The sequence below is a fragment of the Plasmodium sp. gorilla clade G2 genome (assembly GCF_900097015.1).
Source record: "Plasmodium sp. gorilla clade G2 genome assembly, contig: PADLG01_00_4, whole genome shotgun sequence".
Classification (NCBI taxonomy): domain Eukaryota; phylum Apicomplexa; class Aconoidasida; order Haemosporida; family Plasmodiidae; genus Plasmodium; species Plasmodium adleri (nom. inval.).
The window spans coordinates 12,079-27,984 of record NW_021628900.1 but is presented as its reverse complement, the minus strand read 5'-3'; the positions used below and the strand labels follow the sequence as shown (position 1 = coordinate 27,984).

The following is a 15,906-nucleotide window of genomic DNA, read 5'->3' as shown; positions in this document are numbered from 1 at the left end:
ATAAATTTATTTTATACAATTCGTGAGGTATTTATATTCCTATATGAAATAGGTATATATATATATATATATAAATAAAATCATTCTTTAGGATAAAATGAAAAAAAAACTAATAGTTAGAGAAAAAAAAAAAAAAAAAGAACAGAAAAAACATCGAAAATATAACACATAACAATATTATTATAATATCATAAAGTTCCTGACATCTTTTCATGTTTTAATTTTAGAATAAAACATCTTTTAACCATATGTCCTAATAAATAAACAATCGATCCATGTTATAAAATAATAGTTTCAGTGATACTATTAATTTTGTATGAATTCATAGTATCGAATAATACATATATCTATGTGAGCCCCAATTAATAATAATTTTGTATTAAATATAATAAAAACTATATTTTTTTTTATTTATTATACAAATATATATATATATATATATATATATATATATATATATGTCAATAAGAGTAATTTAATTTAACAGTAAACTTCACACAATTTCGTTGTTCGTTTTAATATTATATAAAAATCATATATATATATTAATAACAACATGTATACAAATATAATTCATATATGATAAAATTAAAAAAATATATATAAAAAGCATAAAATATACAAAGAAAAATATTTATACTAACAAATAATATTACGAAAAAAAAAAAAAAAAAATTTATAAAAAATATTCTAAAAACTAAAAAACAAATATTAAAACAAACACAAAAAAAACAATAACATATATATATATATATATATATATATATATCTATTAAACAAACACAAATCCTAAAATATAATAAAAATCCTAACATTATATATAAATCACATACATATATGTACATTAGTGAAAACGTGCAACCATTAATTCATCGTCGGGTTCATCGAAATCCTTCTCATCATCACTATCTTCCGAATGTTCTTCATTTATTTTTTCAACATCAACATACGCACTCGTTGGCTCAGACAGGTTAGTGGTCTCATCAGTGTGGGGGAGTAATTGTGGTTGTAGTTGTGTTTCTTCCACTTCTTCAACAACAGGACAGTAATCACATCTTTCATTTAAAAATTGTTCGTTTTTTCCACAATCGTCAAAAAAAGCAAAATCGTCCACATATGTAGCCATTTTGTTCTTGAACGCATGTTCCATATCATATCGTCTTAAATTATTCATGGTCTCCTCGTTCGTTTCGTGCAAATAATTCATGATTTTATCTTTGGGAGACAATCGTGAAGCAATAACTTCACCTAGATACCCATACTTTTTCATATTTAAGTATGCTTCACGTTCGTATTTTATTAAAAGATCACTTGTATATTCTTTAATTTTGGTTCGTACAAAATTTATTAAATATTTATTGAATACTCCATAATATCTTTCCAAGAAACGGAAATTGCTAGTAATATAAAAATGAATATTTTCATAATATGCGTATAAAGAAAATACTGCGAAAAAACAAAAAGCGTACATGAACCCGTTCGTCAATTCCATGAAAAAATTTCTATTAAAACTATGAACGGAAGGTTTGCGTTCGTACGTTTTTTCACTAACATGTTTTGTTTGTTCTTTTATTGCAGGACCAAACCCTCCAGGAAACGATTTGCCCGCATCCAGGTATAAATTCGAAAAAAAATAAAAAAACAAGTATATGGAGGCATCGCGTGCAAGGTCGTTATTGAAGAAAAATTTGTGTGGCGCAGCATTTATTGTATTACATTTAGTAGTATGAGTAGTACAACTATGCGTTGGATCTGTACTACTTGTTGTACAACTTTTACCAAGTGTCCATACACTTGATCCGCCAATTCTGAGATATAGATAATAGGTAGTGATGGGTAAAAATTTTCTTCCAATAAACTGACCCACTTTTTTAGACGAGTAGAAATTTGCACTTGCCACTGCCTGATATTCACATAAAAGACTTAAATTTTTATAATTTAACATATCGTACATTTTGGATGCAAGCATGAAAAAGTTGGAGAAAACGAACGTTTTCCCATATTTTAATTGTGTTATAGGTTTTTTCGCATATGGTGGCAACAAACTGTTCGTCATACTATCCATGATACTTCCGTTATATACATATGCAAATGTAAGAAATGCGGAAGTACTTGTTGCTACCTGGATATTTTCACTTAATCCATATGCTTTGTCCAGATGATCTGCATTATTACTTAACATTGTGGAAAATAACATTTGAAATGCTGCAAACATAGTTTTTGCATAATATCTCGACGCCATAGAATTATGGATTTCCAGTTCGCGTTCTTCTTTGTTTAATTTTGAATAATTATTTGCCACATTCATGAAAAAAACATTATTCACGCTCTACAAAAGAAATATATATGTAGGTGGGTGGGTGTATATATATGTAAAATTTTATTTATACGTATAAACATTTATATATAAACAAATATAAATATATATATATAAACACATACATACATATATATATATATATATATATATATATATATATATATATATTATACCATCTTGTCATCTCTTCGTTGTGTCCTGTATGTTTCTTCTATTCTTCTAAATAATAAATAAACGGTTTGCAAAAAAGATGTATCTGAAAATATATCTGTGTTAAAATTATATATGGAAAACAATTCGTCCATTACTTCTTTCAATATTTCTTTGTTTATTTTAAATCCATAAATAATACCATAATTGTAAAAATTGACCGAATTTCCCATAATACTATGCAATGTATGGTACACACGATCTTTTACTTTTTTATATGTTGGGGTAGCAGTCATATATTTTCTCATATTAAATATATCTGCAAAAAATAACACGTCGTCAAAATGTGTTTTGTACAAATCCATGGAGTCGCGCATTAACATTAATTTGTTATTGATATTATAAATGTTATGATATTTATATAAATTTTTCACATGTCGTTGATCAAAATACATATCGTAAGCACATTCGATCAACGATTTCAAAACTTTGTTCCACTGGTTCATTTTTGGCGGTTCAAATTTCTGTGATAACACTTTATCGTGCAAATCTTTTCTTATATATGGATTGTGATAATTGGAAAAATAAAAACCTGCGGGCGAACTGATCATCCAATCTTTAAATTTATGTTCGAGAATTAACGATAAAGGATAAGATCTCGGTAATCCTAGAGGTGGTTCATTTAATTGATGGAAAAAATCTAGTTGCAGAAACGAATTGACATGGACCAGAAAGGTGAGAGATTTTTTCATTTTTTCCAACGTTCCAACTTTCATTAATTTTTCCAATTCTACGAAAATGTATATATGTATATGTATATATATGTGGGTATATATATATAGTGATAAAATATGTATATGTGTTACCATCGACCAAATTGTTTGGAATACGTTTTCTAACATATAAAGTATAATATTTTTTTATAGGGGAAGGGAACCAATAGTTTGTTACGACCGTTCGGTTGAACGAATCTTCGTCTTTTATGTTTAAATACATTGCTTCAGCGATATTTTTGGTTGAAATATCTATAAATCATATATATAAATGTATATATGTACATATATGTGTAAATATACATATATATATGTATATATGTGTATTACCCTTAAAACTGGTAAGTCGAAATAAAAATAAAAACGTGTACCAATTAATATCATGGGATAAGAAATTACTGTACTCTTGATACATATCTAACGTTCTCATTAGAGCTGATACTTTTTGTATTTTGAGACCTTTAGTTAAATATACGTAAAATTTCTGTACCATCGAAGGAACTTCATCAAATTTGACTAAAAAAAAAAATATATATATTTATATGTGTATGTATGTATATATGTATGTGTATCCACTTATATATCTTTTTATATTACGGTTAGAGTATAAAAATGCTCCTTTGCATACATCGCATTTGGATACATCGTTGAGAAAATTACTATCTTTTGATAATGTATTTGGTTGGTGTAAATGACATTTCTCAATACCTATTAAAAATATATGTATATATATTTATATGTATAATATATTTATATATATAAATTGAATAAAAAAAACAAAATAAAATAATCATAAATTTAATAAATATATTATCATATTTTTATTTACATTTTAGTAAGTTTTCAAAAAGGGTAGAAAACTCTTTTTCTTCTGTAAAAGACATTTCAACAGCTAAAAATAAAACAATATATGATAACATTTATATTATATACAAGTGTACATGCATATACATATATATATATATATATATATATATATATATATATATATATATATATATATATATATATATATAAATATATATATATATATATTTTTACCGTTATAATATCCTGGTAAATAAAGTGATGTGACATACGCTCTAATATCATAATCTAAAAAATAAAACATATATATATATATACAAGAACAGCATATATTTATACACACATATATATATTTTATTACTTAGAAGTCCTGTTAAGTTTAATAAATGGACATATAAAGTTTTTTTTGTTCCGTAAGAACTGTAACGTTTCATGAAATAATAATAATTCAAATATATATTATATGCACTTATTTCGCGATTGGGTTCTTCGGGGAACGTATTTTCTTCGTTTGCTTCTTTTTTAAATTGGTTCGTATGATAAATAATACATTCTTTAGGATCATTACACATAAATGAAAAGAAATAATCTTTTATATATTTATGTTCCATCATCCCATGTAAATCAAAATCGGTATCTTGAGTAGTTTTTATTATTTCTAGCTGATATTTATTAAAATAATGTATTAGGTATTCCAAAATATTACATTCCATACTTGTGTGTGATCGATCCACTTTCAAGTACGTTTTTCTACGTTTTTTTTCCGAATAATATACAGATTCATGGTCGCACATCATATCAAGAACTTTAAATCGATCAGTTAAACTAAATTGTAAAATGTTTTGCCAACTAAAAAATTTGATACTTTTTGCTTGGAAATAACTATTATAATTTTTAAGTGCTAATTTTAATACAATAAAATGTCCCAGGGCTATAAAAAAAATATATGTATGTATATATATGTATATGTATATATATATGTGGTATATATTTTTTTTATTACCTATTAGATGAGGACCCAAATGGTTAATTAACCCTAATCCATACTGGTTAGTTATATCATCTAACGCTTCCATAAAATTTATATTGGTATTGGTCGTAAAAAAAAAATCGTTCGTGTCCATCACATCTATTTTGGTATCATCTAATATAAGTAATTCTTTTTTAGGTTTTATTCCATGTGACTGTTCAATATCATGCACTCCAGATATAATATTTTTAAAACGTGTTAACAGATTACTAAAAAATGTTGCGTGATCCCCTACTGGACTAATTGTTTTCTTCTCCTCCACATTTTTGGTTATAAATACATTATTTAATTCTTCGAGTGCACATTTTAAATTGTTCTTTTGTTTATACGAATTTAAAGGTATAAGCATTAATTTTATTGTTTTTAATGTTCGTACAATAAATATTTTTTTCTTAATTATATCTGAAATATCAGAATTATATATTTCTATTAATTGTTTTTTCATTAGATGTTCATATTTTACAATATCGTGAAAAGACGATTGGATCGTAGGTATAACATACGATTCATCATTCGTATCGCTAACATTTTTTTTTTGAAATTTCGATATATCTAACAACTGGTCACTTCCTTCTTTTATTAGAGGATATTTTAATTTATCTTTTTCTAATGATTCTAAAATTAATTTTTCTAAAATTGTTAAATTTTTATGTAATTCGTCATTTCCAATCATCGATTTTAATTGATCAATATTGTCATAGTGATTTATCGTTTGATTAACATTTTGATTTTGATTTTCATATTGACTTATAGTTTTAGTTTCATTTTCATTTTCGTTTATGGAACATATGACTTTTTCATTGAGATATAAAAAAAATAAGAGGAAGAAAAAAAATATTTTTGAACGTAACACCATTTTTTACAACTAATTGATACATATATATATTTTATGGTTCAAAAGTTACATATTTGTGCGTGCTCAAAAATATCTGTAAATTTATGTATGTATAAAAACGTACACATGAATATAACCTAAAACATATAAAAAAAAATATTGAAAAACGAGTACACATAAATATTATATATATATTAATATATAAATGAAGAATATTTGGTTATACGTGGACACAAATGTATATTTTTAGATATTTGTTGACCAATTATTCCAAATTTTTGAATTATCGCTTTTTCACACAAAACGTATTGTAAATAGATGACCAGACATATAATATGTATGTTCATTGGTATTTTTTTTTACATTTTTAATAATGCATAATTTTGCATAATTCTTAATTTATGAATTGATACTTACGAACAAGTGATGTAATTAATATATGTGAATACGTAATGTTATTTAAAAAATAAATTAATACAAAAGAAGACGTAATGTAATTAAAAAAAAAATAAATTAATATAAATGAATACGTCACGTAATTAAAAAAAATAAATTAATATAAATGAATACGTTATGTTATTAAAAAAAATAATAAATTAATAAAAATGAATACGTTATGTAATTTAAAAAAATTAATTAATAAATACAAATGAATACGTTATGTCTTTAAAAAAACTAAATAAATTAATATAAATTAATAAATACAACGTAACACGTTATGTCATTTAAAAAATAAATAATATGAAAAAAAATAAATGAATAACATAAAATAAATTTCGTGAAATACAATAACCAAATATCGTGAAATACAGTAACCAAATATCATGAAATAAAACAGAAACGTTGCTCCAAATATTAAAAAAAAAATGAATATATCGATACGTTCCTTTTCATATCGGTGCAACTACATATAAAATAAATTATATAAAATAAGACCATATATTTTTAGAAATTCGTTTTCCTCATTTCAAAAATAATAATTAATACGAATAATTCAAAATAATAATTAATAAGATTAATTCAAATATGTATTTTTATTTTATTTTAAATATATTTGAAGTGTCTGTATTTGTTTTCATATTATCCAAAAAAAATATATATTTAAAAATAATATATATATAATAATTAATCGAGATAGGATATGTTAGTTCTTTCCTGATACATATTAATAATATTATAACCAGATGTTTTTGAAATAAATTATATGTTACAATTATAAAAAAATGTATTATATACTAATAGTAATTGCACTTATTTAAAAATGGTTGAATAAAAATATATTAGGAATATATTTATTACATATAATATACCTATATTATTATACATATATTATTATATTTATATTATTATACAAGTTTTATATTTTAGTAAAAGATTTTAAATCATAATAATTGTTAATATTTCAATATATTTGTATGGATATATGAACATAAGAGGATATTATATTATTGTTATGTTTGTCAATATGAATTAAATATATAAATATGTATATATATATAAATATGTATATGTAATTGTAATTTAAAATAGTTTTAACACCCAACTCTTTATATTTCTCTTAATATATTATTATAGTATTATTCATATATCAATTGTTAATATATTTAATGAAGTATATTATAAAAAAATAAAATTATAATATATATTTAAAAATGTATATTTTTTGCAATTATAACTTATAATTACAATAATGTGTTTAATTACCTAATATATTGAAATAATAAAACTAAAAATTACTTTTTTTTAATATATGTATAAATGAAACCATATATATTTTGTCTTTTTATAATATATATGTATTCCAATACATTTTGATATGTACATGTATATATGATATACTAATTACATAATTATTAATATATTTTTGTTGTCATATATAATTTGGTAGCATATATATATGAAAAATAACTATAATTTTTTTTTAATAAATTTTTTTTTGTTAAATCATTAATATGTATATATGAGACACTGTTTATATATATTTAATAAAACGTATGTTCAGATTATATTTAAAACACATATATATGTATATTGATATGTAAAAATATCAACAAAAGATTGTTATGTGATATCACAAAACAAAAATATTTTCTAAATATATATATCATAATATATATATATATATATATATATATATATCAAATTTTTATCATCATAAATTTTCATCACTACTATTTTCAAACAACTCCATATCATCCAAATAAGTATATCTATTAGTACCACTCATATCCATTTTAGATGTATCATGGGTCATATCACTACTTATTTCTATAGAAAGGTTGGTATTTAACAATTTATGTGTATTATTAAAAGGGTTGACTTCATCAATGGATATATTATCATGTTCCATATTCCATTCTTCATTCAATTTACTTAAGATTTCTTCCTTATTATTCTTTTGGTTGTACATATCTTTATTTCTCTCTAACCATTTATCATATAAATCCAGTTGGTTCAGTATCGGATCACCACTTATTGGTTTTGCAAAAATATTGGTATTTGTTTTTTTCGGATATTTTGTTCCATATAATTCATTTTCTTTTCGTTTTAACAACTCATCATATATATCATTACCACTATTTAACGAATCATTTATTAGATCTATACCACTATATAAACTATTATATGTCGCAGTATTTGTTGTGATATTTTCCGGAACATTCCAATCAATATTATATATAATTTCGTTATCATCACTATATAATTTTCTATCTTGGATTTGAGTAATAAAAGGTTGTTCTAGAGGCATACCACTATATGAAATATTAGTATCTGTAGTGTTTCCAGGTATATCATTTTGTTCTGTTTGTAACATGTTCAAAATAAAATCCTCTTTTAGTTCATTCCATTCTTCATCTATGGGTATATGACCACTAAATGGTTTTTCACCACTATTTGATGTGGTACCACTTGGTATGTCACCACTAAGTACATCACTTGGTTGTTTTGTTGGTTTTAGTACGACTTCAATTAAAGTTTTATATTTAGGTGATTTATATGGATATATATCGTTAATATCCACTTCTTCATATTCACTTTCGGACGACGAAGTTATATCAGATGTATCAGTTGTTACCACATAGTTATCACTATCGTTATCATTTTCCACATAAATATATGTTTTGCCTTTATAACGACCATAGGGCACATATCTATTTGTCGATGTTTTTGTCGGCATGGCCTCATCATTTTGGGGTATATTAAGCACACGAAAAATATCCGTAGAGGTAGTTGGGGGTTTTTTCTAAGAAAAACAAACACATATATGTATGTGAATATATATATATGTATGTGAATATATATATATGTATGTGAATATATATATATGTATGTGAATATATATATATGTAGGTGTGTGGGTATAGGTATATATGTATTGGGATATATATATGTATATGTATATGTATATGTATATGTATATGTGTGGGTATGTATGTATGTAAATAAATATAGGTAATTGTTTTTTTTTTTTTTTTTCTCATTTTTTATTTTAACTTAATTCTTTTTTATATTTATTTTTAACTTAATTTTTTTTTGTAACTTTTTCTGATTAATTTTCTCATTTTTATTTTAACTGCATTTTTTTCTCATGATTTTTATTTAAATGAATTTTATTTTCCATTTTTTTCTGATAAAATTTCACATTTTTTATTTTAAGTGAATATCGTTTTATATTTTTTTTTAAATCAATTTTATTTTCAATTTTTTTCTGATAAAATTTCACATTTTTTATTTTAAATAAATTTTTTTTTATATTTTTTTTTAACTAAATTTTTTTTTAACTAAATTTTTTTTTTATATTTTTTTTATTTTATTTTATTTTATTTTTTTAGATATAATTTCTCATTTTTTTATTTTAACTCAATTTTATTTTGTATTTAAAATAATTTTTAAATTTCATTTTTATTTTAAAATATGTGAAATTTTTTTTTCTTTCTCTCAATTTTTTTTTTTTTGGAATGTTTTAACTTCATTCTCTCTCTCTCTATATATATAATTTATTTCTCTTCACATATATATAACACCCCCACATACATATACACATACACGTATACCCACATATATACCACACGTATATATATAACCACCACATATACCCCGCCCACGAAGATGTATATCCCCCGTGGGAGGGGGACCCGCGCACAAATATTTATAAATATATATTTTGAATATATATATACATATACATATATGCACCATATAGGAACATATATGCATATATATACGCTTATATGTATATATAATGTGTATATATATGCGTTTATGTTTCTATATCATGTATATATGTATACATATATATATTTCCAATATATATATATTTAGAGATATTTGTGTGTCCGGATATATATCTTCGTGGGGTATGTATATGTGGGGGATATATATATGTGTGAGTGGGATATATATGTGTGGGGGGTTTATATGTATGTGTGGGGGTTTATATATATGTGTGGGGTGTATATGTATGTGTTGGGGTATTATATATGTGTTGGGGTTTATATATAAATATATATAGGTTTTGGTATAATTATGTATGTATTGGTATATTTATTTATATATATATAGATATATGTTTTTTTTCTCATTTTTTATTTTAACTTAATTATATATATATATATTTATTTATTTTAACTTGATTTTTCTTTTCATCACTTTTATTAAAATGAATTGTTTTTGTATTTTTTTTTTCTTGATAAAAGTTTTTCTCATTTTGTATTTTAACTGCATTTTTATTTCAATTGTTTTTTTTTTGGTATTTTAATTGGATTTGTTTTCCTATATATTCCTTCTTTTTTTTTAATTTATTTCTGATACAAAATTTTTTCTCATTTTTTTTTATCTTAATGAATTTTTTTTAATAAAATTATCTTATTTATTTTGAAATGTGTGAAATTTTTTTATCTGTATATTTCTTTTTTTAACAAATTTATTTCCATATATTCTTTTTTATTTTAATAAATATATTTCTATATATTCTTTTTTATTTAACCAATATATTTCTATATATACTTATTATTTGAACAAATGTGTAACTATATATTCCATTTTTTAATAAATATATTTTTATATATACTTTTTCTTTCAACAAATTTGTTACTATAATATTACTTTTCTTAAAATAATATTTTTATGTACATATTTCTTTTTTCAACAAATGTGTAACTATATATTCCATTTTTTAAGAAAGTTGTTCCCACATATTCTTTTTTATTTCAGCAATTTTTTTTATCTATATATTTCTTTTTTTCTTTCAATAAATTTGTTTTTCTGTATATTTCTTTTTTTTTTAACAAATTTATTCCCATAATTACTTATTATTTCAACTAAATTGTTCCCATATATTTCGTTTTAATTTCACCACATTTATTTCTATATATTTCTTTTTTTTAATTAAACATATTTGTTTCTATATTCCTTCTTTTTTATTTCAACAAATTTATTTCTATATACTTATCATTTCAACTAAATTATTCCTATGTAATTTTTATTTGAACATATTTATTTATCTGTATATATTTTTTTTTTTTTCTTTCAACTAAATTATTCCTATATATTTCTTTGTTTTATTTCAACAATTTTCTTTTCACATATACATTTTTTAAGAAATTTTTTTAACTATATATTCCTTTTTTTTTTTAACAAATGTGTAACTATATATTCCAATTGTTAACAAAGTTGTTCCCAAATATTCTTTTTTATTTCAAAAAATATGTTCCCATATATTTTTTTTTATTTCATCAAATTTTTTTAACTATATATTCCTTTTATTTTAACATAATTTTTTAAACTATATATTTCTTTTTTTAACTAATGTGTTCTATCTATATATTCCTTTTATTTTAACACAATTTCTTATCTATATAATTTCTTTTTAACATATTTGTTGTTATATATTTCTTTTTTATATTTAACCAAATTTTTTAATCTATATATTTATTTTTTTTATTTCAATAAATTTATTCCCATATATTCTTTTTTATTTTAACAAATTTGTCACTATGTATATCTGTTTTTAACATAATTTCTTATCAATATAATTTCTTTTTAACCTATTTGTTCCCATATATACTTTATATTTCAACAAATATTTTTTCTTATATATTTCTTATTTTTATTTCAACAAAATTATTCCTATGTAATTTTTATTTGAACAAATTTATTTATCTATATATTTCTTTTATTTTAACAAATTTGTTCTTATATATTCTTTTTCTTTTAACAGATATGTTCCTATATATTCCTTTTTATTTATTTCAACTAAATTGTTCCCATATATTCCTTTATTTTAACATAATTTTTTTTCCTATATATTTCTTTTTTTTAACATAATTTCTTATCAATATAATTTCTTTTTAACACAATTATTATTATATATTTTTGTTTTTTTTTATTTTAACAAATTTGTTAATATATATTCCTTTTATTTTAACATAATATTTTTATGTACATATTTCTTTTTTCAACAAATGTGTAACTATATATTCCATTTTTTAAGAAAGTTGTTCCCACATATTCTTTTTTATTTCAGCAATTTTTTTTATCTATATATTTCTTTTTTTCTTTCAATAAATTTGTTTTTCTGTATATTTCTTTTTTTTTTAACAAATTTATTCCCATAATTACTTATTATTTCAACTAAATTGTTCCCATATATTTCGTTTTAATTTCACCACATTTATTTCTATATATTTCTTTTTTTTAATTAAACATATTTGTTTCTATATTCCTTCTTTTTTATTTCAACAAATGTGTTTCTATATATTTCTTTTTTTTAATTAAACATATTTGTTTCTATATTCCTTCTTTTTTATTTCAACAAATGTGTTTCTATGTATACTTATCATTTCAACACAATTTTTTTAACTATATATTTTTTTTTTTATTTGAACAAATATATATCAATATATATTTCTTTTTTTTATTTCAACTAAATTATTTCTATATATACTTATTATTTGAACACATCTTTTTCCCTAAATATTTCTTTTTTTTATTTCAAACAAATATGTTCCCATATATACTTTTCATTTCAATAAGTTTATTTCTATATATTTTTTTTTATTTCAAAAAATATATAACTATATAATTTTTATTTAAACAAATATATATCAATATATTTCTTTTTTATTTCAACAAAATTATTTACACATATTTTTTTATTTGAACAAATTTGTTTTCATATATACTTTATATTTGAACAATTTTTTTTATCTATATATACTTTTCATTTTAACAAATTATGTTCCCATATATTTCTTTTTAATTTCAACATAATTTCTTATCTATATAATTTCTTTTTAACACATTTGTTCCTATATATCTATTTTTTTAACACATTTGATCCTATATATTCTTTTCATTTGAACAAATTCTATTCCTATATATTCTTTATTTATTTCAACAAATGTGTAACTATATATTTCTTTTATTTTAACATAATTTTTTTAATTATATAATTACTTTTTAACACATTTGTTCTTATATTTTTCTTTTTTTTATTTTAACAAATATATTTCTATATTCTTTTTTTTTATTATTTCAACAAATATCTTCCTATATATACTTATTATTTTAACAATTTGTTTTATCTATATATATATATTTTTTTTTATTTAAACAAATGTGTATCTATATATTCCTTTTATTTTAACACAATTTTTTTAACTATATATTCTTTTTATCTCAATAAATTTGTTCTTATATATTCAATTTTTTTATTTCAACAAATTTTTTTATCTATTTATTTCTTTTCTATTTCAACACAATTTTTTTTAACTATATATTCCTTTTTATTTATTTCAACTAAATTTTTCCCATATATTTTTTTTTATTTCATCAAATTTTTTTAACTATATATTCCTTTTATTTTAACATAATTTTTTAAACTATATATTCCTTTTTTTTTTAACACAATTTTTTTTAACTATATATTCTTTTTATCTCAATAAATTTGTTCTTATATATTCAATTTTTTTATTTCAACAAATTCTTTTATCTATATATTCCTTTAATTTTAACATAATTTTTTTTCCTATATATTTCTTTTTTTTTATCTCAATACATTTGTTACTATGTATATCTTTTTTCTATTTCAACAAATGTGTAACTATATATTCCATATTTTAACAAATTCTTTCCATATATATATTAATTTTTTTTTTATCAATTTGTTTTATCTATATATTCCTTTTATTTTAACAAAATTTTTTTTTATATAATTTCTTTTTAACACATTTGTTTCCATATATTCTTTTTATTTCAACAAATTTATTCCCATATATTCAATTTTTTTAACACATTTGTTCCCATAAATTCTTTTTTTTTATTTCAACACAATTTTTTTTAACTATATATTCTTTTTATCTCAATAAATTTGTTCCCATATATTTCTTTTTTTTTAATATTAACAAATATGTTACCATATATTCCTTTTTTTTTTTTTTTAAATAGTTTTCTCATACAAAATTTGTTCTCATTTTTTATTTTAACTGAATTTTTATTTATTTATTTTTTTTTTTTTTAAATATTTATAATGTTATTTATATATTGATATGTGTGAAGTTATTTTATCTCCTTTTTTTTGTTTTTTTTTATTTTAACAAATGTGTAACTATATATACTTATCATTTCATCAAATTGTTTTTATCTATATATTCCTTTTATTTTAACATAATTTTTTTAACTATATATTTCTTTTTTATTTCAACACAATTTTTTTTAACTATATATTTCTTTTTTTTAATATTAACAAATGTGTTTGAATATATTCAATTTTTTTTTTAACAAATATTTTTTTCCTATATATTCCTTTATTTTTAAAATTAACAAATATATTTTTATATATTCCTTTTATTTTAACAAATGTGTTTCAACATATACTTTTTTATTTCACCAAATTTTTTAATTTATATTTTTAATTTTTTTTATTTTAAGAAATATATATCTATATATTTCTTTTTTTTTTAACAAATTTATTTCCATATATTTCTTTTTTTATTTCAACAAATGTGTAACTATATATTCCATTTTTTAATAAACTTGTTCCCATATATTCTTTTTTATTTTAACAAATGTATTTCCATATATTTTTTATGTTAACATAATTTATTTATCTATATATTCCTTTAATTTTAACACAATTTTTTTAACTATATATTCCATTTTTTAACAAAGTTGTTTCCATATATTCTTTTTTCTATTTCAACACAATTTTTTTTAACTATATATTCTTTTTATCTCAATAAATTTATTCTTATATATTTCTTTTTTTTATTTCAATAAATATTTATCTATATACTTTATATTTTAACATATTTATTTCCATATATTTTTTATTTTAACATAATTTTTTTATCTATATATTTCTTTTATTTTAACCAATTTGTTACCTTATATTCTTTTTTTTTTTTTTTATCAAATTTGTTTTTATGTATATTTCTTTTTTATTTTAGCAAATGTGTAATTATATATTCAATTTTTTAACAAAGTTGTTCCCATATATTCTTTTTTTATTTGAACAAATTTACTTTTATATATAATATTTATTTCATCAAATCTTTTTAACTATATATTCCTTTTTTTTTTTTATCAAATTTATTCTCATATATACTTATCATTTCAACAAATATATGTGTATATTCTTTTTATTTTAACAAATATGTTACCATATATTCTTTTTTTTTTGTTTTATGTAAATTTTTTTAACTATATATTCTTTTTATCTCAATAAATTTGTTCTTATATATTCCTTTCTTTTTTCTTTCAACAAATTTACTTTTATATATAATATTTACCTGAACAATTTTATATATATATTCATTTTTTTTATTTTTACATATTTGTTTTCATATATGTTCTTTATTTCTTAACAAATTGTTTTATCTATATATTTCTTTTTTTCGTCTTATCAAATTTATTCTCATATATACTTTTCATTTCAACAAATATATATGTATATTCTTTTTATTTTAACAAATATGTTACCATATATTCT

At 20.2% G+C, this 15,906-nt stretch overlaps 1 protein-coding gene and 1 pseudogene across 2 annotated transcripts; both read right to left on the bottom strand.

Annotated features, from left to right (window-relative positions):
• Positions 1-844: 844 nt before the first annotated feature.
• PADL01_0003200 (cytoadherence linked asexual protein 3.1, putative) lies at positions 845-5,936 on the bottom strand (the record flags this gene model as incomplete). The annotated part of the gene is made up of 9 exons (XM_028680550.1): positions 845-2,329; positions 2,494-3,260; positions 3,337-3,495; positions 3,574-3,759; positions 3,841-3,951; positions 4,073-4,135; positions 4,285-4,338; positions 4,412-4,981; positions 5,054-5,936. 9 exons carry the CDS (start codon positions 5,934-5,936, stop codon positions 845-847), a joined length of 4,278 nt encoding a protein of 1,425 aa, XP_028541328.1.
• A 2,131-nt stretch (positions 5,937-8,067) lies between these two features.
• On the bottom strand, positions 8,068-9,159 carry PADL01_0003100 (annotated as a pseudogene). The gene has a single exon. A coding segment is annotated over exon 1 (1,092 nt).
• Positions 9,160-15,906: the final 6,747 nt, after the last annotated feature.